The 26,316-nt window shown below is 37.6% G+C and overlaps 1 protein-coding gene across 2 annotated transcripts in view; it reads right to left on the reverse strand.

Moving 5' to 3' along the window:
• CFAP58 (cilia and flagella associated protein 58) overlaps positions 1-26,316 on the reverse strand; it is a 55,670-nt gene that overhangs the window by 19,904 nt on the left and 9,450 nt on the right. For both annotated transcript variants that reach the window (XM_027738768.2, XM_039390687.1), the window contains exons 5-15: positions 24,525-24,719; positions 22,208-22,345; positions 19,918-20,077; positions 19,608-19,690; positions 18,238-18,429; positions 14,145-14,306; positions 11,133-11,279; positions 7,533-7,673; positions 6,955-7,178; positions 4,817-4,928; positions 2,581-2,685 (exon numbers count right to left, since the gene is read on the reverse strand). In XM_027738768.2, the coding sequence (XP_027594569.1) occupies positions 2,581-2,685; positions 4,817-4,928; positions 6,955-7,178; positions 7,533-7,673; positions 11,133-11,279; positions 14,145-14,306; positions 18,238-18,429; positions 19,608-19,690; positions 19,918-20,077; positions 22,208-22,345; positions 24,525-24,719 (1,659 nt within the window). The remainder of the gene's footprint in view (positions 1-2,580; positions 2,686-4,816; positions 4,929-6,954; positions 7,179-7,532; positions 7,674-11,132; positions 11,280-14,144; positions 14,307-18,237; positions 18,430-19,607; positions 19,691-19,917; positions 20,078-22,207; positions 22,346-24,524; positions 24,720-26,316) is intronic.

Consider the following 26,316-nt stretch of genomic DNA (forward strand, 5'->3'; position numbering starts at 1 on the left):
AAACTGCAGGTTGCTGACACCAGGCTCAACCATCTCCAGACATGGGTTATTGCTAACTCCAAAGATGTTTTTAATACACAATATTCAAACCACCAAGTTTTTTTGCACTCTATTTTATTGCTACACTTTGATGCGAGGGACTTTGTCATATAATATGCACACACAGAAAGCATGGACACTCACAAGCTTCCCCTTAAACAGATATCCTATTTCTAGCATGGTGGCCACACACATGTGAAAAAAGATTATGTATGGCAAGCAAGAGATTAAGACCACTTTAAAGCAGATACACACAATGGCTGTGCCCTGGTCACAGGGCAAGATGTGGATGGAGATAACTGGGAGTGAAGAGGTGTGACTTAGGCAAGCAAACACAACATGGGGAAAGCAGTAGCTCTCTGAATTAAGTTTGTATCCCTCAGCTCCTGCAGTCTCTGACTGTGAATATGGGGGATCTAAAACCAACCAGCCACTGGACAAGTCATCAGCAATTCCCCCATTCCTACAGATGAACAGCAACTGAACCGAACTGAGCTGACTTCCAGGAGAGACACATAAAAAGAAGATGTTGAATGCCTTTAAGCATGAGGAGACCTACCAGGACTTTTAAAAAGAGAGAAGAACTCACAAAGCAAAACAAATTATATTGAGGGGAAAAAATTAAAAATTCCAGAAATGGGAGCTAAATTGCTGCTGTTTCCCATAAATCTAAAGTTCAGTCAGCATCAAACCTTACGCTATCTTTTGAATAGGGACACACAGCTCATTGTTTCAGTGAGTAACAGGGTACCATTTCACAAAACAGGTATTATCCTTATACCAAGGAAAACCAGTTCAAAGAACAACAAATTACTTGTACAAGGTTATCCAGACACTTAGTAGAAACAGCTCAGCTAGTACACTTAACTGTTGAGCCCTACGCCAGTGACCGATCCAGTAGGACATACAGCCCTCCAAGGAAATGAGCTGGGGGGTTTGCTGCATCTCTGGTTACCTCTCATTACCCAAACGCTGCTAGGAAAGAGCCCTACATCAGTCATTGTGGAGGACTCAAAACACTGTGGAAAAACAGAAAAGAGCTCAGAAATGTGCATGGTAAATCCTTGAACACAATTTGGAGCATGATATTTTTGGCCTTTATTGTTAGTCTCTCCAAGGGACAGCATTAATTTCAGCATTGTTGCACAGGAAATTGGTGCCTGAATTGAGGATGCAAAGGAACTCATTAACAATTCTAGCTTAATAATTCAATTTTATATAGCCAAACCCTGTCTCAAATCTCGGAAAATAATAAAAAAAATAGAGTCATCAAAGAAGGACTGTAGTATAGACAGAAAGATTGCATCAAAGGCTAATACAGCAATGTGGGCTCAAAAACCTACTATTTCAAAGATTTTCTTGGGCAGGCAACTTAATACCTCTATTTCTCAGTTCTTCAGCTGAAAATAAGGATAATAGCAAAATGGGAACATACTAAGGATAAGGCAAGATACTCAATAGAGACTATGTAAAAATCTAACAGAATTGGGTTTGTCCTTGGGTAAAGCACAGTAAATTTGCAGCTATTTTTGCTACATTTTAAGATAACTATGTCACTGACAGAGTTTCAGTGCTATGAAACATTTCTCATTTTTCCAAGCAAAGGCACAATACACCATACATTACCTTCAAAGGAAATTGCAGATCTATTTTTTCCTATGAAACAAAAAACAGAGACAAACCATGCCTTGATAACATCTGCTGAGCTTTTTCTCAAGACAGAGGGAGATTCAGGTCACATTCAACTCTACACGAGTGATACCCAACACAGGCATCAAGACTATTAGTGTATTTAAGACCAAGATTTTAAAATCATGTCTAGAGCTGGTAAACCATAGCTATTCCTACAGTCACCAGAGAGGAGGAGACAGATTTCCCAGTTTTACACCTATAGTTAAAGCCAAAAGAATCCTTTTTTTTACATTTTATAGCAATGTTTGCAATACAGGAATACAGTCTCTCCTCCATCCTACAACATAAATCTTACTGGTATCACTGGGGTTAAGGGACATCTGATACAGTTAAAAAAGACAAGCTATCACAAAAATTATTTCTTGGCAAAGTTCAGCACAAAAACCTTGAAATCAAACAGGCCCAGACAGCAGCATATCTAAATCACACAAACTCTGTAGGATTTCTTCTGCCAAAAGCCAAGGTAAGCACAAATTGTATCGAACAGGGACTTTCCTTCATGGTCTGGTCATAAGAGTCTTGTTTAAGAGGATGAAAAAAAAGCCTTTCAAAAAGTCTAAGACTGACTTGAAGATGAATCTATGACATGAATAAACAAAAGCCAACCTTTAATTGTATTTTCCAGAGTTGTCCAGGTATCAGTAATCAGAATATAAAAATCAACTAATCAGATGCTGCTTGTTCTCTTTCAGCAAGTCAGTGCTGCCATCTATAGCTGTCTAAAGGGCATGCAAAAGAAAATCAAAGTCATGCATCTAAATAACATTCAGGAAGCATGTCAGTAAACAGAGAATGCAGGGTGAGTCAAATACGTTAATAAGATGCAACAAAATAATGACGCTGCAGTACCTGAAGGAGAAATTCTTTCTCTATCACTTCACTTGTCTTGCTTATAAGCCTCTTCTGTAGTCTCTGTACTTTCTGAATCAGCTCATAGGCAGTGGGGTCGCTGGCCTAGAAAAGAGTAAAGAACTCTCAAAAATTATACCAAGTTAGGGTTTCTTGTTTGCAAATGAAAATCATAATATCTAAGTGTTCAAAAGTAATAAATATAAAAGGGGAGGGGTGGGAGTGTTTGGTTTTTTTTTTTAAAATTGCATGCATACAAGCAGTCCTGAAACCTAATGTATCAATTTTAGCAGCAACTGGAACTGCCCACTGACAAATGAAGAGCAGTGCAAGTACTTTCCACTGTTTAAGAACCTCAACAGTTGCTTTGAACAAAAGAAAGAGTAACTGCACTATAGTCTTGAAAGAGGTTGAGAAGTTAAGAGGAACAAATCTGTGGGGTACATTGATGAATTATGAGGCTCTAAAGTGTCCATACATGTGAAATCTCATTCTTCAATGGAATGAAGTGGAAAAAATGGTGACAGTGTATACACTTACTGCTGTCCTCTATCTACATAGCCCATAAAGACCAGGACCTAGTAGATGTCTGTCTCTCTGTCCCTTCTCATTCTTTTGTCACAGATTGATTCTGGAGGACACTCCAAGGAGCAAAGTAGTAATTCTGTGAGGAGCAGCCAGCAAAGCTGGCTACTACTTCATATCTTCTTGTTGGATCTTTTACTGAAGGGCAAACTCTGACTGAAGCTTTTCCCCATTCAGGGATTCATAACACCTCTCTCCCATCTGGTTTCTCTGCTCTCATGTGGTGTCTCATAAGGATTAAACTCATACTGCAGTAAAGGCTTCAATAAAGTCTTGCTCTCTATATATCTGCTTGAGCTTATAAGGAACTTGGTATCTCATTGCTCCTAATCTTTTGTCTGATTTTATCTAAATTGACTAATCAATTCAAGTGTAACTAGGACACTAACACAGATATGCACACAGCACTCACAACACAACATCACTTCCTGAGAAACAAGGCTAAAAAGTAGATCAGTCTCCATGATCCACTCAGACCTTGATTTTTTTATAGTGCTGCCCAAACATAGTGCCAATTGTGACAACTATAGTGATATGAGGGTGTTTGTTCATTAGGAATTGAACCAAAACCCCATCAGGATTATTTCACATGGATCTTGCCATCTGCTGGCCTTTCTGTGTTCCAAATACAAACCAGTAAACTAGAATGGAAAGACATGATTTCCCATTATCATTCTCTTCATACATTCATTTTCCCAAAATTGGATGTTTTGACTGGCCTGATTTTTCTGTGTTACAAGGTAGTGCTGGAGTTCGTACCTACACATGTTTAACCTAGTTCATCTCCCTTCCATGTGAAAACCTAGTCACATTGTTCAACTTAAGCTCAGCATGGAAAGAGTAACTATTCTGTTAGTAAGCACAGTCAAAATATTCAGCCTTGTTTCTGTAGGGACTGAGCATGTTACCACTCATTATTAGAGCAGCTAAGCAACCCAGGCTGGAATCAGATCAGAAACCCATGCAAGAGTGGAATCTCAGATGGCTCTGACTTACATCAAAAATATCCAGTGATGCCAGCTGATGTTCATATATTTGGTGTATGCCTGATGGATTTTTTATTTTTCCCCTTCACTTGGCAGGTTCAAATTGTGTGAAAATTTAGATTAGCTGTTTATGTAGAACAGTTGAACTCACATTACCTGGAATGACTATCTTTGGGAGCCCACTGCTGTTTATGTGCAGGCCTCTTCCTTTTCTCAGAGATGTAATTTACCTTCTGACTTCATGTCTGTCCATTCTCTACTCTACCTATTCTATGACCCTTCCAAATTCTGGCTTTCTTCCCATATACATCTCCCTAATTGGTGAGGGTAGGGTTGTATCTTTCCCCCATCATCCTCTTTCTCATCATCCATGTTAAGGAATCCCCCCCTTCTCAATTCACCTTATGCATTCTTACTCCCTTTAGCACTTGACTGTCTCTTTACAAATGCCTCTGCAATTTTTCATTGAGAAAGTGACACAAAAATAACATTGATTGCATTGTGCAAGGAAACCATTCAGCAGTTAAGCATTCCACTGGCACCATGGAAATTTCAGTCTGCCTGCCCCTCCACATCATTTGCCTAACAGTAAATGAAATGGGCTTTGTGCTGGGTCACTGATTTGGTAATAGGGGCATTGGGAACATGAAATGCTCACACATCACCTCTAATTTTCTCCATCTGTGAACTTTCAAGGGCTTCTGCAGTTCTTCTTCCAAAATTTTGCATCGAGTTTGTTCCTTTAACAGTTCCTTCTGCATATGATTAACCTCAAATCTGAAGACCAGCATAAAACAAAAAGAAAAATAACCCACTGAAACTATAACAGTGTGACCAAGGCACTAATATGAACATTAACAAATCATTCTTTTATGCACTACAGTGCACAGGAAGCACTACATGGAAAACACAAAGAGTCACTTTGCCACACTGTAGTGGCAAAAAAGTTGCAACACTGACATCGCTAAACAGGTGGAATCATAAGGTGATGCACTTAGACCTCTTCACTTGTTCTATCAAGAATGGCTCAGAAAAGGGACTCTTGGGGAATCTACTCCACAGCCTACTGGATCTCACTGTTCACATCTTCCCATTTACATTAAGGCCAGAAGGACTGTTAGCTCATCAACCTACAAAACAGTTATGGGTCATATCCAGTAACCCCTGTATTGAATCTAACAGTTTGTGTTCGAAGGAAGTTTTTAAATCTACTTGGCTAATACAATCTGTTAAATGAAACACACTCTAGGGTCTAAGTAAGACGGACACCATTCCTTACAGAACTGAAGTTTGATTTCTTCTACTCTTACTACCTCTCCTCAAGGAATTTCAGGGGTGACTTGTTGCTGAATTTAAAACTACTTGAGCACTACCAAGATTCTTTGACAACTAGGCTTTTATGGTGGGGATAGGGGGTTGAGGAGCAGGGGGGAAAAAGGCGCTTTTTGCAATGGTCTGACCCTGATCATTCTAGTGATTGGATCTGTAAGTCCTCCAAGGTCAAAAGGAGGTGGGGAATCACGATGTGCCTGCCACTGAATCTTTTCCTGCTAAGCTCAGAGTTACATTTAGCTCAATAGAGCAAAATACCTTTTTTTTAACTGTGAGGTTGGAAAAGGTTATGGAAGAGGAAAAAAACATCTCCAATTGGCAAATCAAGAAAGCTAATTAGCAGCACAAGTGATATATGGAGTCTTTCGACAGGCAGTTTTCATGGTGGTTTTGGACTTCATTAAAGTATGTGATTGCTGCTGCAGTTAGGAAGAATTGATCTACCCATCATGGCATGCATCACACTACACTTCAATACCATCACTGAGTTTCAATACAGTAACAGACTTTCAGCTGAATGTATTTGGGCAGCAAGTTCAAATCCTATTCCTGTCTGCAGCCAGTCGATGAAAACTGCAATTGCTAATGTTGTGTGCCCAGTTCTCTTTTCTGTTTCACCAAATCAAACCGGCATAATTCCACTGGAGTCAATGGGACTGACCACGGACTGAAGTTAATTTGTTCTGCTGAAAGGCATGGAATTATACTGATAAGCTAAAGATCTAGCCCAAAACTGTGGTAGCTACATAGAATTGGAATGATGGTTATCTGCTAAAAACATAACTGCCTCTCTTTACAAACCAAAACTGATTCTACAGAAAATGACATTAGTTTCCCATCAGGAAAGAATACACCTCTAATGGAGGAGGGTTAAAAAAAGAAATGAAGCATTAAGCCAGAGAAGGAGGAGATAAATCAGGCTTAGGCTATTAAACTTGTGTTTTAAAGAAACACAACCTTCAATGAAAATTTAACTAAATCTTTCTAAGAGAGCATGCCTGCATATAAATCTGGAAGGAGAGAGCTCTGAAAGTGCAGGAGTTTGTCATAAATATGTCAAGTGTTCCCCATACCCTGTGGATTGCTTAAAAAAAAGGAGTTCCACTCATCTGAGCCTTGTACCACTGTACCACTAAGCAGCTCACTGAACTGTGAACACCTTTCGTGCTGATTTCTGTCAGGTTTATTCTGTAGGCAGTAATTCACAGTACCAAGGGAAATATGGAAACTATTTCAACTCTGGCCAAGAGGTCTTCTTTCCTCCTTCCTATATTTTAATTTTCTTAATTGCTGATAAATTGTTTTATAAATTTAATCCAGTTTGTGTTAGAGGTCAAACCAAACAACCTCCTTCTCCAAGGTATAATGCTTGTTGATACAAATCCTTACCATGCATAAAACATGTTTTCTGTCTCAAACATAAAATCATGGCTGCAGTCACTACGGAAATGTATTCAATCAGGTTTTCTACCTGAGCTCCTCCACGTTAGCCGCACTCTTGCCAAGTATTCCCTTCTCACGCCGAAGTTTTTTGATCTCCAGCTTGAGAATTCGGATGTCCTCCATCCTCTGTCGGTACTCGCTCTCCCCCCTGTTCAGGATGGCCTGCTGGATTTTTATCTTTTCATAGAGCAGAGCCACTTCATCATTGCGACGAATAAGCTGGGTCGCCAGGGCATGTCTCTCACTGAGCACCTGTAAGGGCACAGGGCAAAGCAGAGAGCTCAGCTACAGTTCCTTCACGCCATCCCCAAGGATCATGACTACATTTGTATCAGTCAAAATCATGTGCATTAAGAGGTTTCACTGTTTTTAATGAAAGAAATACGGCAAGAACCTAATAGTATCCCCTATATGGGTTCAGTCACCTGAACAGTGTATACTACATATTTTGTTCACTTCAGTATCTTAACATTTTGGTTTTAAAGCACTATAAAGCTTTAGTAGTAACACGTTCACAGTAGTTGAGGATCTCCATCTTAAAAATACACTGGACAAATGAGGAAACAAAATGCAGGATGTTTGAAAACTCAAATTAGAGATTCCTACCTTGTCAAATTCCTTCGTGTGCTTCAGCCTCTCTGCATCAGCTTCAGCAATGATATTCAGGAGTTTTCTCTCTTCTGCCTCCTGATTTTCTATGAATGTTTTGGTTTCCAGAGCCTGTCTTGTCATCTGAGCCACTTCAGCCTGATGGAGAGAAAGAATGGAGGTAAATTGTGCTTAATAATAATTTCGCATTACACAAACCTACAATTAAGACTTAGGATTTTAAAAAATATTTCATACATTCTTTTAGCTTCCTGAGATGTACATATCTTGTTAGTTTTTGAGAACAAATCACCAAGACAAGCAGGCATGAAGACCCATAAAGAAATATTGTAAACGTTATTTTAATATGATTGTATTATACACAATAGAAATTTGAAAGGATTTTTATCTATGACAGTGGTTCAAGTTGTAATTCAGGGATGCCTCATTTAATAAGTTTTTTAAAAAGTGTATAGGTCATTTTAGAAAACTTTTCAGGAGTTGTTATTCAAATTTTAAAGTCAGTCTGGCATGTGAGAAAGGATAGTTCACCTTGCTGAAAAGGGCAACAATCTACGCTGGAGAATAAAAATCAGCATCAACTCAGAAAAGGCTTCAGACTGGAATAACAGAATTGGTGGAGAAGATGGCAACCAGGCAGGGAACAGCAAAATTAAAGAGCTATAGCACTTTGCTTAGTGGATGTGCAGATGAAGAAGATTGGGAAAAGAAGGTTGTTCCTAAGTGAAGGAGCAGCAAAGTACTGCTAGAGTGACTGCACAGCACTAACAAACTAACACTGCCCAATCATTCCATCCCACTGTCACAAAATGTATAATTCAAGGCATGTATGTAGATAAAAACTAATAAGGTCTTCTTGGATTATTAGAAGTTTCTAACATTGCTATGCAACTAGAGCCAAGGTGGAACTAGCTGACCACAGTCCATTTCCATAGATATGAAAACTTTCAAGCTTTGACACAAAGACTTTGCCACAGCTCTGGCCCTTATAAAGGATGGTGTTCAAGCTGCCTTTTGGGAACAAGCATCATTCAATGTTGAAAGAATTAGGCTGTGATATAGGCTGTGATAAAGGCTGCACCTGCAAAAACATCAATTTAAGACAGAAACAGTTCCATCATCATAATAAAATAGCTTGTTCCATTCTTATTTTCTTTAATAAAATTCTCATTTTCCCATATGTGTGAGACGTATCTCTCTTAGTCAGTGTTAGATATTCATCAGAATCCATCAGCTGAATGAAAATGCAAGCCACTTCACACTGAAATGCAATCAACACTGTGCAAAAGCTGTCTACAGATGTAAAACTGCTCATGCGTTCGGTACTGCTGGATAGTATTTTTTTAATATATCAAAATTCTATGGTCTCCTTATGTCAGAAAAATATGAATTGTAAACAAGAAGTGGCATTAGATGTTGGCAGTAAACATTTATATAAACAAATCTCCTCACTGGAATGCACTAAGTTAAAATAAATCTGAACTGCCTTGTATAGTAAAGAACATAAATACTTTAAGCCACACAAAAGCCCAACAAGCTAACAGGATTTTCAGTTAGATTAAATATGCTGAAAACTACAGTAGGAGGGTCTGTGTACATTAGGTAAGAGAAAAGTAAATGAATAAACACAGTTACTGGCAAGGAGAAAAATGATCGGGTCTGAAATGGCTGTAAATCAGCACAGCTCACTTGAATTCAGTTTGGAGACTTTGTACGAACTGAAGAACAGTCAGCAAGAAAGAATAATGTATATAGGACCTATACCAGTATCTCAAACCAAATTCAAACTAAATTCTTGCTTAGATTCTGAAATATTACTCTAAGTGAAGAGGTTTTTTTACTGGTATTAGAGGTCAAAAGAAAATATGAGTTTTACAAAAGTTATAACTGAACACAGAATGCTGAAATAACAAGGCAGAGGTTTTATATCCAGACTTCTGGAAAATGCTAACAAAAAAAATACACATAAACATCTACAAAAATATACAAAGCCTGACTTGCCAGCAGCTCAAATCTGGAGGGCCATAGATAGATTGTTTCCAACATTCAGATGCTCCGTCAAACCACTCTAATCTGCAAGCCTGTAAGAAGGTCAACTGAAGCCAAAAGATGGCTTTGTACTGGCTTTAATGGAGCCTGGATCAAGTGTCCTCTGTTTCATTTACCATGATGACAGATTTTTAAGACCTTTATGCCATCTGAGATGAGCATAAATCCAATGTCTGTATAATCTCATTCCTATGAATCCCAGTTCTCCATGATTTAGCACATTCTTTAAACTTATTTCCAGGAGCAGCTTGCTTACTTACTTCACATCAGCGCAATCAGGACGAAGGGAGGCTGGCTTGCAACACAGATAATTGTGTTCTTTTGTGCCTGTGACAATCAGCTCCCTCTGAATTCTCTTCTGTTTTAGTATTCAGCAGTGGCACTCAGGTAAGAAGACCACAGTGCCCGGCAGCTAGTCAGCAATGTCATGTCAATGTATGGACAAACTTGCTAGTGAGTAATTGAGTGTGTAAACCATGTAGCAATCATATATTTGTCAAATAAATGGCAGACAGTTCTGAGGTGATGAGACAGAATTGGGGACTAGTTAAGGCAGAAAGCTGCACACAGGAAATGAGATGTTGTTTGACTTCTCCATCACTGATAGAACAACTCTGAGACAGATCAGGTACAGGAACACAAATTCATCACCTTTTTACAAAGCCCCATTGACATCTTGTCATAACTGTAATGTGCTGAGAGGGGCTGAAAACTCAAGAAGTCATTGCAGCAAAGCAATAAAGTGACAAAAGAAAACATTGTGAAAAGTGACAGAGGACTTTCAGGTTTTTTGAGGGGTATTTTTTTTCCCTGGTATTGTTTTTTTTCTCTAGTGCTTAGTGAAGATTAAAAATAAGCTTCTGTGGACACTAACTCCTTAAATCTTTCCAGAGCACAGCAAACTGGGTTGAGATATCACCACAAATCTAATAGCTTGTGTAAGGATGGGCTGCAGCCAGCACTTAGAAGAACCAGAGCTTCAAGCTCAGATTTCCTTTGATTTATAACAGATTCTTCCTGCTTTATATCACAATATTAAAATAACTTTCTGTGCAGGGGGACCTACTAAAAGGCACTGCCTAACTCTCAGAAGACTAATGCTTGCTAGTTACACAGAAATACAACATTGTGAAGTGTAATATAATGGGGGTTGCACTTAAAAACAGCAGAGAGAAAAGAAGTTTTTAAAAATAAGTTGAATTACAAGGATCCATATTAAAAAAGTTTGCTAGAATCAGGCTATCCCCAAAATCCACTTTTCTGAAAGCAAAATGGAACTTTTTAGTAAAAAATGTTCAGTCACCAAGAGATTTTAAAGCTTCCAACAGACAGTTCAGGACTTTTTGATAATTATAGGCAGAGATTAAATTTGTCAGATACACAGCAGATTTGTGCAACTACTATCTCTAAAGTACTGAGATCTTGAGCTTCAATTACAGAATAGTTTAGTAAAATACAACAAAACTACGACAGACCAGAACATAATGCAGTTCTGTGAAATCATGGCAACTATCCTTTGTAGGAAGGTATATGTGTAAAGGGTCTTACTTTCAATGATTCCTTCTCCTCCTCTGAATGCTGATGATCTAGATGTGCTTTCTCAAGGGCTACATCTTTGTCTTTGAGCTCCTCCTTCAGCTGATCCAGCTGACGTGTTGAAGTTTTCAGTTTCATCTTCATATCTGCTATCTCATCCTAATAAACAGAAAGTGTGATCACAGAGAGGGTTAAAAAATGAGCTTATTTGTGATGGGGAGTTCAGGCTGTTTAGATGTTGGAAAATGTAGCCACAGTGCAAGAGAGGAGACATGTTGTACGTACTACAAGACATCACTTTTTAATCCAACAGACCAAAACAGCTTCATTAAATGACAATTTTTTTATTATGCCAGCATGACACTGCAATAAAAAAGCCTTTAAAAGATACACTGACAAAAATAATGACCATCAATTATGAGTTTAATAAGCCGTTTAATTTAAAGTGCAGGACATACTATAAGAACAAGCAGTCAATCTGAATTATTACGATTCAATCATATCCATCTGTTTTCATGCTTCTAGTAATGTGTTTTTCAATGATGTTGTATGCAGTTGGGGACAAATCTTTGGAGAGAAGCTGGTTTTGTGCAAATGAACATACCCATCAGTGAGATACCTATATGGTTGCAGGGCAGAATAGAAAATGCTTACCTCCATTTTGCCTATGTTCTGGCTTGCACATAGGTGCAAGGGGGAAAAAAGTTCTCAGAGTTTGAGAAGTCCCTGGTATGAGAATATTTAGCATATATTTTAAGCTCAAAACACAGTGTAAAAAGGCTGGTAGCAGTGAAGAGAGATCAGGTCAATAGGAATACTTCTACTCACAGCACAAAGGTGCCTGCCTGTAGAAAAATAACCATTTCATTTCATCACAGTGACAGCACATGTTATGACATGAAATGGAAGCTAACAAATTCAATGTTTAGACAGACATGCTTTTCTGGATCTAATGAAAGTAGCTTTAGAAGTTCACAGAGAAGACATGATAATTTTTCATGTGAATACATCCTCTTTCAATGCAAAACAGGGTTTTCAAAGCTCTCTTAACACTGTCCACCATAGGTGTGGATTTACTTGAAAAATGAGTGATGTTTTCTTGCATGAAGTGTTTAGCATAGCTAAGCAAGATCTTGAGTCACAGCAATCTTCACGCAAACAGTACAGAGGAAGTGCTGACTAGTAGTAATTTGTCATTAGGCCCAACTGTGCATGTTCAGCCACTCTTGTGAATGCAAAAGTCTTATTAAAAGCTTATTAAAAGCTGTCTTTGCTACATAGCCTATAAATATCTTTACAGTTGTAAAAGATGACAGATTTAACATATAGCGCCCAGGCATATACCCAAATACATTCTCAATTAGTTATTTCATGAAGAACAGTAAGAGCACACAATTTTGCAAGCTGGTCTTCTAGTCAGCTTGCTTAAAAAAATGAACTCCTAACACCAAAAGAAACCCCAAGGATGAAAACACTGGGCATATCTCATATTAAAAGACTGCCAGCATGTTTTTTCCAGGAGATTTTACTGAGTTGAACGTTATAGTACTTTGGAGACCACCAGCAAGGTGGGCACAATGGGATCATTTCAAATTAAGCAATCTAAAAATACTTACAGCTAGCTTTATATAAACAAGACTGTGCAAATTTGTTTTACTTCCCAAAAAGAAAAAGAATTTACCATAATGTTTAAAGCAACCCTCTTTTTTTTTCTTTCATGACTGGCTGACCTGTTACTGAACACTGAATGGTTGTTTTTCTCATTGCTACACATAATACTGGCATATTGCCTTGGCCAAAAGATCTTCTGGGGTCAGCCTTCTCACACAGGACTTGCTAAAAATATTTTGCAGTATGCCAAGTAAGCTATTAAAGTCTAAACACTGGCCTCTGACAACTGGAACTGTGAACAACATAGTGTATATCACCATATAACACTCAAAACCAAAAAAAGCTGCTTCATTTTCTAACTCAGCACATAGTTGTCCTTCTTTATAAGTAAGCAAATTTATGTTCCATGTTTTAAAATAAAAACTATTTTTAAAAAATCAGCATTGCAATTCTTCGCCCTTATTTCTTCTGAGAGATTGTTTGGGAGCAGCAAGAATTCCAACACTGCATCCACTGATGAGAGGCTGATTAAGATCAAGTAACAACTCCCACATAAGTGGCAAAACGGTTCATTCCTCATAGAATTCAGTACACAGTTGGATAGGAACTTGGACAGTTCATTTCCATTTCCTTTTCAAGCAAAGCACCTACCTATTCAAACCTAAGTATAAATTTTTAATTTACTATATATGTTTATGTCATAAATCTTTATTCAGAAATAACCCAGGGCTGTAAATATTTCACAGCTATCCAAGGTCCCAATCTCTGCCAATTACAATAGCATTTATGTAATATTTTAGATCTTTACATCAGAATAACAGAATACATCCTTAATTAGTCTGTTCCCTTCTTCTAGTATTGTTATTGAGATCCCCACGGAGGAGACATGAATGGAGAGAATCATTTCCCGAGGAAAATGACAATCTCTGAGAGAGACTGGAAGGTGGAAAGCATTTGGTTCTTGTCAAAAAATTCCACTTCAGCTGAGAAAGTGTTCCTTCTGCTTTCTAAACCATTATTCACAATAATGTGCATACACATTCAGGGTTAAGGAGGCAATCTTATTCCCCTTGTACCCTATCTCACATGCATACAACTCCTAAGGGATGAAACAGAGTGGAGCCAGAATGGCTTCATGATTCCGAAGCTCCAGTGTACCACGATTTTGTGCATGGTCTGAAGTAGGGATATTGCCACATGATGACTGCTGACTTCTATTTCCAGTCCAAATACAGACGGTGTAGATAAAATGTCAGGGACCTAAAACATTCATTTCCCCAAAACCCACAGGGATGAGGAAACCACTTCTGCCATTGATCCACTGAGCTTTCCTTTCAACAAATTAAAATTAAATCATCAAAAAAACCCAACAAGAGCAGAGAGAGAAACATGAGTACAAACACATCCTTCTACCTTAGCTTCAATCAAATTTTTACTGTACAGGCTCCTCTCTGCTCTCAGAGTTTCACAAATGTTTTGCTGCTGTTTTAATTTAATCATTTGCACTTGTACTTCTTTCTCGTAGTCACAGATCTGTACTTGACATATTTCAAGATCTTTCATATGATGGAGGACCTGGTGCAGAAAGAAAGAAATTAACGTGATTAAACAATCATCACAAGAATAGAAGGACAGGGCAAAGTTCGTGATTTTCTTCTAAGATGACAAGTTCAAATCCCTGTGATAAGCAGTTTCAGCTACAGCTAAAAATCACTTCAGTCCAAATACAAGTTCAACCTTTTGGGATTGCTTATGTGGGACAATATTCTATTTTAATCTGATATCTAGGTTTTGTTCAAGACTAAAACTTACAGATGGGCACATATTTAATTTAAAAACAAGCTCCTGAAAGAAAATATTGCCACTGAGCAGGTTCAATAAAAAATTAATAGTTTATTTATAAAGCAAACCTAGATTTTGTAAATTATGTTGTTTTGGATGTCAGTTGTATGATAAGACAAATACATGTATGTTTTTTCAAGAAGCCCTGTATGTACTCCTATATTCTAACAACCCATCTTTTTTTTAATGAACACATGATCACAAACTGCTGATGATCATAAACTGTTGATATATAATTACTGTAATAAGACACTCAGTTAATGCAACCTAGTCTAAATAAGAAGGTAACCGCTATTAGTTGTTTCTATCACAGATTAGAAATAATTATGTAAAGATTATGTAAAGAGAATGAAGTATTGTAGACTATAGAAAGAAGGTGATCACATGCAGTATCAATAAACAAAAATATAAAATTTTATACACACTTTTATTGAACAGCTACCACCATAATAATACATAATAATTATTATGTTAGAGGGACAAAAATACAAGTAGTTGCTAATCATTATGATGGGCTTCTAAATTATTTTTTTGAAACATAAGAACCTTTCTCCTGCTGTACCAAGCTGAAAACTGAGGAGCTCAAGCAAGCAGCATTCACACAGAATTCAGCATTACAATTAAATAAGATTAAAAGAGATAAAAAGAAAACTAAGGAGTACACACATCAAGAACAACTTATCGGGTTCACTAATTGGGAGGAGAAAACAATCCCATCCCTTAAGCTAAAAAAATATCAAGCATTAAAGTAAAAGCTGAGGAACCACATGGACAAAATCCAGAAGAGAAGTCCATTTCCAGCTGCAGTTCATATCCCATTCTCCTGACTCCGCTTGTGAAGGCAGCAGTTTGGGCTAAGGTTCACGTTTATATATCCAAGGGGAAGAATAAAAAAAAAAAAAGGTTTGCATCAAATAGTCAATAACTGCAAAGCTTGCAGTGGACAGTGTTGTCTCTTGTTTAGCAGTAAAGCCTGTGAGGCCTAACCGTGGGGCAGGATTAAATAATTAAACATTCTATCAGGTACCTCCAACCGACTCTGAAGATAGGGGATAGCTAGACAAACACAAAAAATTTTATTACGGCAGCAGCAATACAATTCCAGCACATTGTAGCTGACTTCAGATGATCCCAGGAACTGCTTACAATGCAATACAAAACCACAGTCCTAGTTTATAACCTACTCCTGCCTTTTTCTTTTCTGTTGACACAAGCTGCCAATAGTAATAGCACGGAGAAGAAATCTATAAGGCGTGTTTTCTACCTGCGCTATGGTGATCATAGGCTGGGACAAGATTTGAAAGTAGGTCACTGCATTTGTAAGTGTTTTACTTGTGTTTGATATAAGTGAAATAAGACTATGGACAAAGTTTTCTGAGTTGTGCTCACTGGCTGGATGCTGACTCTGCTTATTCAGGAATTATTAAACCCAAATAATTCTTTCTTATAAATACAGAAAAGATACATGCAGTGTTTCACAACACAGCCCCGTGGGAGGCTGAGCATCCTCAATTCCTATTTAGTCGACAGCACACTACACCTCAGATTTGGCAAGGAGGGCCCAAAGCTAACAGAAAGTATTAAGTATTCATAGTTTTCTCCTGTATCCTCATAGCTTTTTTATCTGTACACTTTACTATCATTTACTGCTGGTTACTGTTTAGTTCAATGAACCTACTCAATACCTCAGTAATGGTGCTGCGCTTATTTGCTCACCCTTTTTTAAGCACTCTGAGAAATGCTGCCATGGCCTTAATGATATGCCCATTGAACATGAGGTTTTCCAAAAGATTATGTTAATTTTAAAAAGGAAATATATTTTTTTCAGTTTCCTGGATATGCTGTTAACTGTAAACTTAACATTTTAAAAGACTTTATTTGAAGAAGAAACAACAATTAGAGAATGGTTTTGTGACCCCTCAGAAGACACAGTCGGGGACACTTCAGATGAAACCAAAAGATATACTTCATTGCCTCCTTTTAAGCAGCCTATACCTTCCACAGAGAAACTAAGATTTCATAATTTAAGAATTTTAATTCAAAAAGGAAATATTCTACTAACGGTTGCAGCTCAGTAATACAGGTTACACAACAAAGAGCAAAGAGCAAATTTTTTTTCTCACTTGTGCTGGCTAATCTACAAGTATGACTATTCAACAAGTGACACTGACTTAAAAATAGTACAAGTGAGCAGTCAGCCAAAGCAATAGATAGAAGAGGAAGCTATGGATGAATTCTCACCCCTGAAATATTTTACCGTTGTGGATATAACTTTGCTGACTCTTCATCAGTTACTAGTAAATGATGATTATGAAAGAGAAATTCTGCAGTTCTATAGATTCTGTCCTGCTATAAATAACCAGACAACTTTCAGAGCCAGCATGGGTAAATCTTTGGACTTGGATGGGTTTGGCTCTTTACTGCTCTTACACAATTCCAAAGATGTGCAGCAAGCTCCTGCAAAGCCAAGTTAGTGGTAAATGGTGATGAATGGACATTGACTGGCCATAGAGTTACTGCCCATCACAGCTCATTCCCCACCAGCTGTGAAATGACTCTCATAGTTTTGCCACACTCAAGTTGCATAGATCAAAGAGCAAACTCAAATATTACCTAGTTGATATAATAATCCTGATCCTATGTCCTTCTTCTACCCTGTGTTTTGACTTGAAGGACAAGACTATTGTCTCACATACTTCTGTGCTCATACTTCTGCTCCTCACCTGTAAGCTGAGTCAGGAATTTAGTGAGCCAAGTCCTTTGGAAGCTTGCAGTCACAATGCAGGTATCATTATATAAACAGCTCAAGTGTCATAAGCCATTTACTGAGCCTCTGCCTTATACGAAGTGACAGAAAATTTGCAACCAAAGTGGCAGGGGAAGAAAAGACAAAGTAAATAAGCAAACATTTGTCATTTTCACCCTCAAAATATTGTGGACAACCCAAACCAGAACTACAAGAAAGAGCCTTGTAGTTCTGAGTGTTATGAATTACTCTCTGGTCCTAGTTTACAACGTTCCTAACTCATATCTATCCTGTTAGAAATGCACCATGAGGGAAAGATGCAAAATACGACTTTGCAACAAAGACAAATCTCACTTTCATGGAATATTATTTCCAAGGAAATGATGAGGTATTCCAGGCAATGGAGTGTATACCATTCAAAAATGATTTAAAAGCCCCTAGTCACCTGAAGCTGGAAAGGATAACTTTAAAGTGGAAAGATAGCAAATAACTTGTGAGTTGAAACCACTTGAAAGCTAATCCCAGTAAATCAATTAGCTTCTTGGAGGGCTCTTCAATGTGATAGCAATTAATGGAAGAGGTTAAAATCATGTTTCTGAGTTTACTCCATCAGGAATAAATTTATACATAATAATGAGCAGCAGGCAACACAAATTTTATGCAGTGTTTCTCTGCAGTTGCTCCTGGAAAACTTCTATTTTGCAGAGTAGCTTGAACATGTTGAGATATTTTCACATACTTGGAGTAATCCTTCAAAATGCTAAGCCTCTTACAAAGATGTTGAGCACTGGCCTCAATTTTAGGACACTGGTAGTATGTAAAACAAGGTCCTTTGCAGATAAGACAGGACAATCAAAGAGTAATTGAGTTTTGAGAGTAGGACAGGAAAAAAACACTTGCACAAATAGCTGTTCCTACCTTCTCTTTGAGCTCACTGGTTTCATTGATGAAGCCATCTCTCTCCTTTTCCAATTGGTAAATAATCTTCCTTTGTTTCTGAGCTTCAATCTTATAATTTTGTATCTCTGCTTCCAAGTTCTGTTTTGACTGTTCATGGAGCTTCACCAAATTTATCTGCTTCTGAGTGGCATTTGTAGCCTTGATCAAGTTCTACAGAGAACAAAAAATAATGACTCTTGAGCTGAAAAGGCAATACTGTCACCACTATGACAAAAGTATGCCATTGTCAAAGTGGATTATGGACTTTCCAATGTTATTATCCATTATCTAATTTGTTCAGTTGAAATACTTGAGCCTCAAATCTGATTTAAAAAACAAAATCTCTAGCACAGCTGCTAAATAGAGCTTTTTCTGATTTGCAGTTAAAACACTAGTGTCTGTGTTACAAAAAAAATTGATAGGATTGTTTACAAGTGGATATAACTAATGACCGGAAAAACCTTACCAGTTTTAAGGCATTCTGAATGCAAAGCATGCCAATAGCCATTAAATTAATAATAAAGCCAAATACTCTTCCTTCTCATGTATTAAATAGAAACTTCAAGGCGGAAAATAACTAAGCTTATCTTAAAATTATGCATAATGATTAAACAGAAAACACCAAGATACCATCTTTACAAAATCAGACTTCTGGTCTGACTTTAAACTTTCTTTCCCTATACAAAACAAGTATTTGTTACCTGCCAAATCTGAGCCTCTGCTAGAGTCAAGACACAGGACAACGAACCTACACCAAATAAAGCACCTCAGAAATCATCTTTTGGCATTGAATTTAGTAGATTACACTTCAGGAATGCCCATAAACATGAGATGCTATCCTGCAGTACAAGAACCTTGGGCTGATAGGAAATGATCAGTGTGAGAAATGGACTTAAAAGCAAGGACTAGTACTAACATACCCTGACAAACTGCTACATGGTGTATCAACACTTTGGTTTCTTCCTTTACTAGCAAAGACTTAGTTTGCCTAGATCGATATTAAACTTCAAATGCTACAGAGTGCAAAAACACACTCTTTGGATGCAATGAACTCTTTGGATACCAACTAATGGGTTTGCAGTAAAGGTGAGCACATGTCATATTTTTTAAGTACTCGATGGTTTATATGTTTATATGTTAAAACTTAGAAATTTTCTGTGTGTTTACAGATACCACCACTATTTCAATGCACAGAAAAGAAGCAGTATGTGCAACTGCTAACAGAAATCTGAATGCTTTAACTTAACGTTATGTATTCCACAACATTTCTGTGGTGTTGTGAGTGTTTAAACTAAAGGTATTTTATTATCAAGCTGTGAGGTTTATCAGTGATACTAATACACACTCACCTGGTTTAGCATATCCCTTTCCCTCATAAGCCCATCTGTAGCTCTCTTGTCAATCTCTGACTGCTTTTTGGCTGATTCTAACTCTAGAGAAAAAGAGGAAAGAGAATAAATCCTGGGTTCAAAGTGTACAGCTGTTAAAAATGCAGAAACAACTCTGGACTTTTTAAAAGCCTTGACTATGAACAGCTCTATTAGCTGTGAACAGATTTTACAACCCTAGGTATCAGCTAATGATGTTAATACATATTTGGGTATCTAGAAAACTTATTAAAACTCAAAAGACAGACCCACCCATCTGTTAGGCACCTACCTTTCTCCAGTCTGGATATTTGATTTTTTAGCATGCCTTTTTCATTTTCTGCATCAACTTTTTGTTCCTCTGCAGCACGCAGCTTATTCTGGATAACATCTCTCGTTTTGTTCAGCTTTGAAATTTCAAGGCGCATCTGAGTTGCTTCATCTTCTCTCTCCTACAGAACAGCAACAAGGAAAGGGGAGAGAAAGCATCCATAGAAAGAAAGAAGAAAATGCTTTTGCACTTGGTATATATTTATTTCACAAAATTCAGGAAGTAAACATATAAATGCTGTGAGTCACCTGCAAGAAGATAATTAGCTAATTGGACAATATTAAAAAAATTTTAAACAAAGCCAGCTAGGGAAAAGAAAATGATAATCCAATCTTACACTTAAGGGCTGAAGATGATCAATATAGAATCCCCAGCTAATCCCCAGCAAACCTCACACAGCACTACCCAATTAGTCCTGCAGACTAACTCCAGGCAGCTCTAATTTCCTTTGAAGTAATAGGCACAGTGACTGTGATAAGAAAGATATCTGTAGTGTGGTCTGACTGCATGTCCCTAAGGAGCAGGTGCACGTTATTCCCATCTCCTTTATAACCTATGTCTTTAAAGAAAAAGCAAAACATAGAGTTCATCTCACATGCTACACAACAGAGATAAAAATAATCAATCAAAACCCTGCATAACTGGTTACCAGGAAACACATCCAATAATCACAACAGGAATCAGTCTTTTTGTTTTTAAGAAGTAAATATAACTTCCTTGTATAATTCACTGCCACTGTTGGGTTTTACAGCCATCACAGACTATAGTGTTCCACTTACAGCCTCAGATACTGATTCTGTGAGATGGGGAATCCTGGTATGAAAGTATCCTCTGGGAGGCTGTGAATCTCTTCAGTTTTTACTGACAATAACCTTCAAGAGATTTAAGAGTACCCTCACAGTTCATGTTGCCCAACACCACAGTGGAGGCATTCAGCACACTGCAGGATGAAACTGCAAACACAAAAACTGTATCTCACATCAGGACTAGGGCTCTCAGAAGCTTTAGCAATTGGCTTAGCTGCTAACTGGGCAGTAGCTTCTATTTTTTTGTTCCCAGAAGTCCACGTGCATGACTTAAAAAGTTCCATCAACTTTTCTTGAAATCAGGATAGGATCATAGAATCAAAATCCTTTGACATTTCAGAGCCCCAAATGTAAGTCTCATTTGAGCACATTGTTTGTAAAGTTTTAAACAAGTATGGTATTGGTAGAAGAAATGATAAAACTGCATAGTCCAGAAAAGACAGTAATTTTTTTTCAAATAGGTAAGAAAAATATCCTTCAGTTTGCCTAATAAAATACAACAGAAAACAAGCCATCCTCCATTTAAGATCCAAATCAGAATCATCTGTGTTATACTAGTTATGAACTGAGCTTTTAATCTGTCAGAGGTTAGTTTATCATTCTGACTAACAAGCTCTATTGGCAAACAAACTTTTTATGTAGGTGAATTCGTTATACTTGACTAAGACTCAATTAGAAATTATTTTCTACCTGGCTTTTCTCATGTTTAGTGTTTTAACCACAATGATGATACATAATGCAAGATACGGTAGATAGATACATTTCCTTTTATCACAAGAGCTCTCAAAGTACCCTAAAAAGCACATGCAGGAATCGTTTAATCCTTTTTCAACTGAAACTCACCTGCTTCTGAGTTCTATGAAATGACTGTTAAATAATGGGAAGTAAGGGAATAAAACCATTTAGATCTGAAAGTAAACACCATCTTGGTTACTTATATTTAATTTCCTCTACTGTGGGAAGGGAAAATTTTAGTGTTGAAAGCAATTCCCTTCAGTGGAAGCCATCCAGAACACCTTCATTATAATATATTGACATTTTTCAATGGGTTTTGGCAAAATTCAGATTAGGTTAATCACTGTAAGAAAGTCACTGCTCTTATTTGAAAATCTCACAGTCGAACCTTATATTTGTCAAAAGGGTGACATGCCCTTTATGAACACAGTGTGTTGAGCATTTTGGTTTATGTGTTTTATGAAACACAGTGCTTCCAGCATTACTGGTCCTACACTGTCAGGTGAGATGCCTGGAGACTACCATGACCATGGTACTTCCATAGAAAGAATGGCACTAATTGTCAGGCACATCTACTCCTAAAAACTCCTCAGATTTCCTCCAAAACTGCCCATAAGGACAAGAACTGAAGTCATCCCTGTCCCCATCCATGGTAAGACTGTCATGGAAGTGATGCGGCTGATAAGATGGATGTACCTTCTGGTACTTACCTTTAGTTGTGTTGTCTTCTGGCTGACATCCTTCATCACCTCATCAAACATCGCACTGTGCTGTTCATTCTCTTGCATGAGCTTCTGATTTTTCATCTTAAGTTGCTCAAGTTCCTTACTAGCTTTTTCATTCAAGTTCTGTTAGATTAAAGAACAATCCTATTAATTCTTTTAAATCTCATTACAATATCTGCATATACATGAAGACAGAACCTTCCATCTTCCCTGGAGATAAAAGCTGTTACAGATTGTTGTCTGCTTAAAAACCATTCTTCACTGCTGATGAAATTACTAATGTGAAATATGATACATGTTCACATTGACTAGGGGAAATTATCATTTTTAATGAATAACACATTCAGTATCTTTTTTTTTTCTGGAAGCTTAGCAGGTCTCTATTGCAAGCGATAGATAAATATTTTACTTCTTGTTAGGCATTTGGCAACCATCACGTAACACAACTTGCTACATATAATTACTGCAAAAGAGTATGAGATTCAAATTACTTCAATCATCAGAGGGCAGGGGAGCTCTGTTTTATGAGCAAGCATCCTACATTAATATGCTGATAACATTTCTCTGGCTACATGGTTTGCTGAGACCAGGACACAAGTATTTTCCTCTTTAATTTGTCTTCAGTCAAACGTCTGGAACAGCAGTTTTGTGGTTTCTATAGAGAACATATTCTTCAATACTGGAGATACCAGTCTTTTCTTCTGCTTGATGGAACATCACTTGCAGATAGTACAGATACAAGTGAGGAAAGAACAACCATCATATTTTTCACTCCAATCATTAATGCGTGATAAACTGATGAAGCCGGTATGTATTATGCCCTTAAAAAAACAATAAAGGAGGAGAAGGAGAATCCAGTGTAAAAACAATGAACACTGTTTCTTGTATTGTAAATGTCAGGATAACACTGTTTCAGTCAATCCTTTTTTGAGACTTGGACAGGGCTGGAATGAAGCTTATAGCAACTGTATCAAACCACTATCACTGTCATGCAAGAACAGATATTTTATTAGAAATTTCATGGGAATAAGAGCAGGCATCACAGACAACTACAATTCAGCTGACAAACAATAACCCGATGACATTGCAATAGCTGTGTCCCTTTCTTTTGCAGATCTCTATCCTGACTCTTGCATAGTTGGGTAGCCTGTAGTTTGGACAGACTTCTAGGAAAAGACAATGCAGGGCCTCCACAGACACCTTCAAGCCAGCACAGGCAAATGCAGAAGTCTGGTTAATTAGCCCAGGCACAGCACTTTATGTGAACTGCTGGTTTCCAGGACAGTTTGGACAACTGAATGCCCCTAAAATCTATGCTTTGAATGGGTGAAAGGGACTGTAAAAAGGAGGAAGAATGGAACAGAACTAGGAATTGTATATACAATGTGATTGTCATGACAGATCATGGAGCTGCCCTCAAAAGCTGCATCAAATCAGTGATATTCAGAGAAATAATCAAGTCTTCTCTGTATCTCTTTATGTGAAGTATTTTACTAAGACTCTGTGTTGACAAAAAAATTGGCACAGACCTCTTCACAATTTCAGGGACTAGAAGGGAAGAAAAAGCCATAAAAGTCATAAATTTACAAGATACACACAACTCACAAGGAAGTTTCCCTTGAGGTAGGACTGGTTTACAGGGATGAGATCTACCCTGCCATTTACTTAAATTGCTTCTCTGAGAGTTTCTCAAAGTCTGGGGGAAATGGGGAAGTGGACTGAAAACCTGAAAATTCACACACTTGCAGAACACTATGTCAGGACATTTCCAGATAAAGTTTTTAGAAACAGAATGAGGAAAATCAATCAAAAAGGTTTATGAAGACAGTTCTCTGCCCTTTCACAAAAGTCTTCCGCAGACTTGAAAGGTAGATAAAAAATATTGAGAAAAAGAAGAGAGAAGGGGATGGAAGTAAAATTTTTTACCAATGCCACTAGAGACAATCAATGGCAAAACTGGCAATATAGTCAGAAGTCCAACCATGACAGTCTTCTGTTACTATCATTAGATCATTCATGCTCTTCACGTCTCATTTGCTGTGATTTTTTTCAAGATGATCTCTAACAATACCATTGCAATCCACTACTGATTTCTGTGAGGAAATCTATCTGAAATTTGTCAGCAAGCTTTACATACTTATTTATTAGTAAATTAGTACTTGTATAAAAACAAATATTTATTAAAATTTAATAACTTAAAATAATCTCCCTCCCTCTCCCTTCAGGAAAATCCATTTTCTACTTAATTAAACATCTGACTCTATTCTTAGATCTGATGAATACAGTGTGCCATGTACCCTACCTTCTGCTCTCTAAGATGAACCTCCATTTTCAGTTGTTCCTCTTTGTTTCTCTCTATTTGCTGCTGTAAATTCTGGATCTCATCTTGCTTTTTATCCATTTCAGCTAGAAGATTTGTCAGCTCAATCTCCATTTTTTCCTTCTTACGAGCCTCTCGTAGTTCCTCATTCTGACGCAGCTGGATGTCTTGCTGAAGCTATATAATAATAGAGAAAACCGTTTTAAGATCTTCTGCCTGTGACTCAGGAAAACAAGTCCTCTCACCACTCTTACTATGCTTGATTTTGGAAACAACAGCTTCTATATTACTGTACCCACTACTACATGGAATATGCCGGATCTCCTCAGAAATAATTATGTTCTCTAATGGCTGAACAAAAAATCCTACATGAGGGAACCTATTTATTGATGACAAGAATTTGTTAAGCACCAGTCAGTTCACCCACACGGTAGGGCCTGATACAGTTCAGACATAAAAGTATTCCTCTGGAGATTCAGTGGCACTAATGTCTTTTCTGTTATAGGTGTTACTTTCTGAATGCAGCATTAAAATTAATGAGGGCTTGATGTTGTATTGCAAGGATTTTTACTTTTCTATCTCACCAGCAGAAACATTTATTACACTGATATTAAAGGAAAGAGAGACATGTCAGACCAGTGCTCATTTTCACAATCGATCTCAGTGTTTCTGCTCTCAAAGTTCCTCTGTGGGAACTTTAAAAGAGGAGCTTTTTCTCACATTTAATAGACTGTCTTGTGACTTCTGCTCTCTCCCTCCCCAAAAATGTGATGGAGCAGAATCAGCAGAGAAGAGACACAGGGGGCCGATCCACATGGAAATACTCAAGTTCAGCAAGGACCAGCAATTGAAATATGTTCTTTGCTTAAGGATTCCTCCCCTCTGAGCTCACAGAGGAAAAGTTACCAGAACTGACAGGGTCTTCAACAGGATCTTCAAAAGGACATTGTCATTTAAGCAGTCTGAAGGGGAGAATAATTCCATACTGGGAGAATGGGAGGTGATTACAAATGCTGCAACAATCCTGTAAATTTAAGGGCTGATGAAGTGAGTATCAGAAGATTAAGGCTGACAAGATTCAACAGGTTGTGACAGGAGTTTCAATCCTCTCTCTTTTCTCCCATGTCCAAAATGCTGTCAAGAAAACACAGATTTTATATTCTTTTCTAATACATCCCCATTCATCCACTTTAGAAACAGAAACAAGTTCTGGGTATGAAACCTAGACTGATCATTACTTTCTTATTTGTGATTAATAAAAAACTGTAAGCCAAATGTTTTTTCTATCTCTCTTTGTTCTTTGATTCTTTTCTGTTCCTCCTTTCTTCTGACATCTTGCTCCAGCCCTTGCTTATATTCTGTTTTAAATTCTTTCATTCCTCATTATTATATTTTTATATTTGATGTATCAGAGTTCTGTATACCATCTTCCACCCTTTTCTACTTTCTCTCCATTCAATGGCTATTTTACAGATCCTCATCCTTCTGTATCTCTAGCTGCTATACAGATTTAAAGGAAGCTATACATATTGATCACTAAAGAACAACTGTCTACTCAGATGGTCAGAAAAACAGAAAGCCTAACTTAAAGTCAAGATGGAATAAGACTGCTCTCCAGAGACACAGGCGAGGTGAAAAATTTAAGCTAAAGAGCAGTAGGCCAGAATCAGTGTAAAGAAGAAAGTAGGAGCTCTCTAACCATTAGGAAAGTGAGGTTCTGGAAAAGTTTCCCAAATGGAGTAGTAGAGAAAATAACCTAATATTAAGCCAGAAT

Source organism: Pipra filicauda, unplaced genomic scaffold (genome assembly GCF_003945595.2).
Source record: "Pipra filicauda isolate LSUMZ 115617 unplaced genomic scaffold, ASM394559v2 scaffold85_size2586006_pilon, whole genome shotgun sequence".
Lineage (NCBI taxonomy): Eukaryota > Metazoa > Chordata > Aves > Passeriformes > Pipridae > Pipra > Pipra filicauda.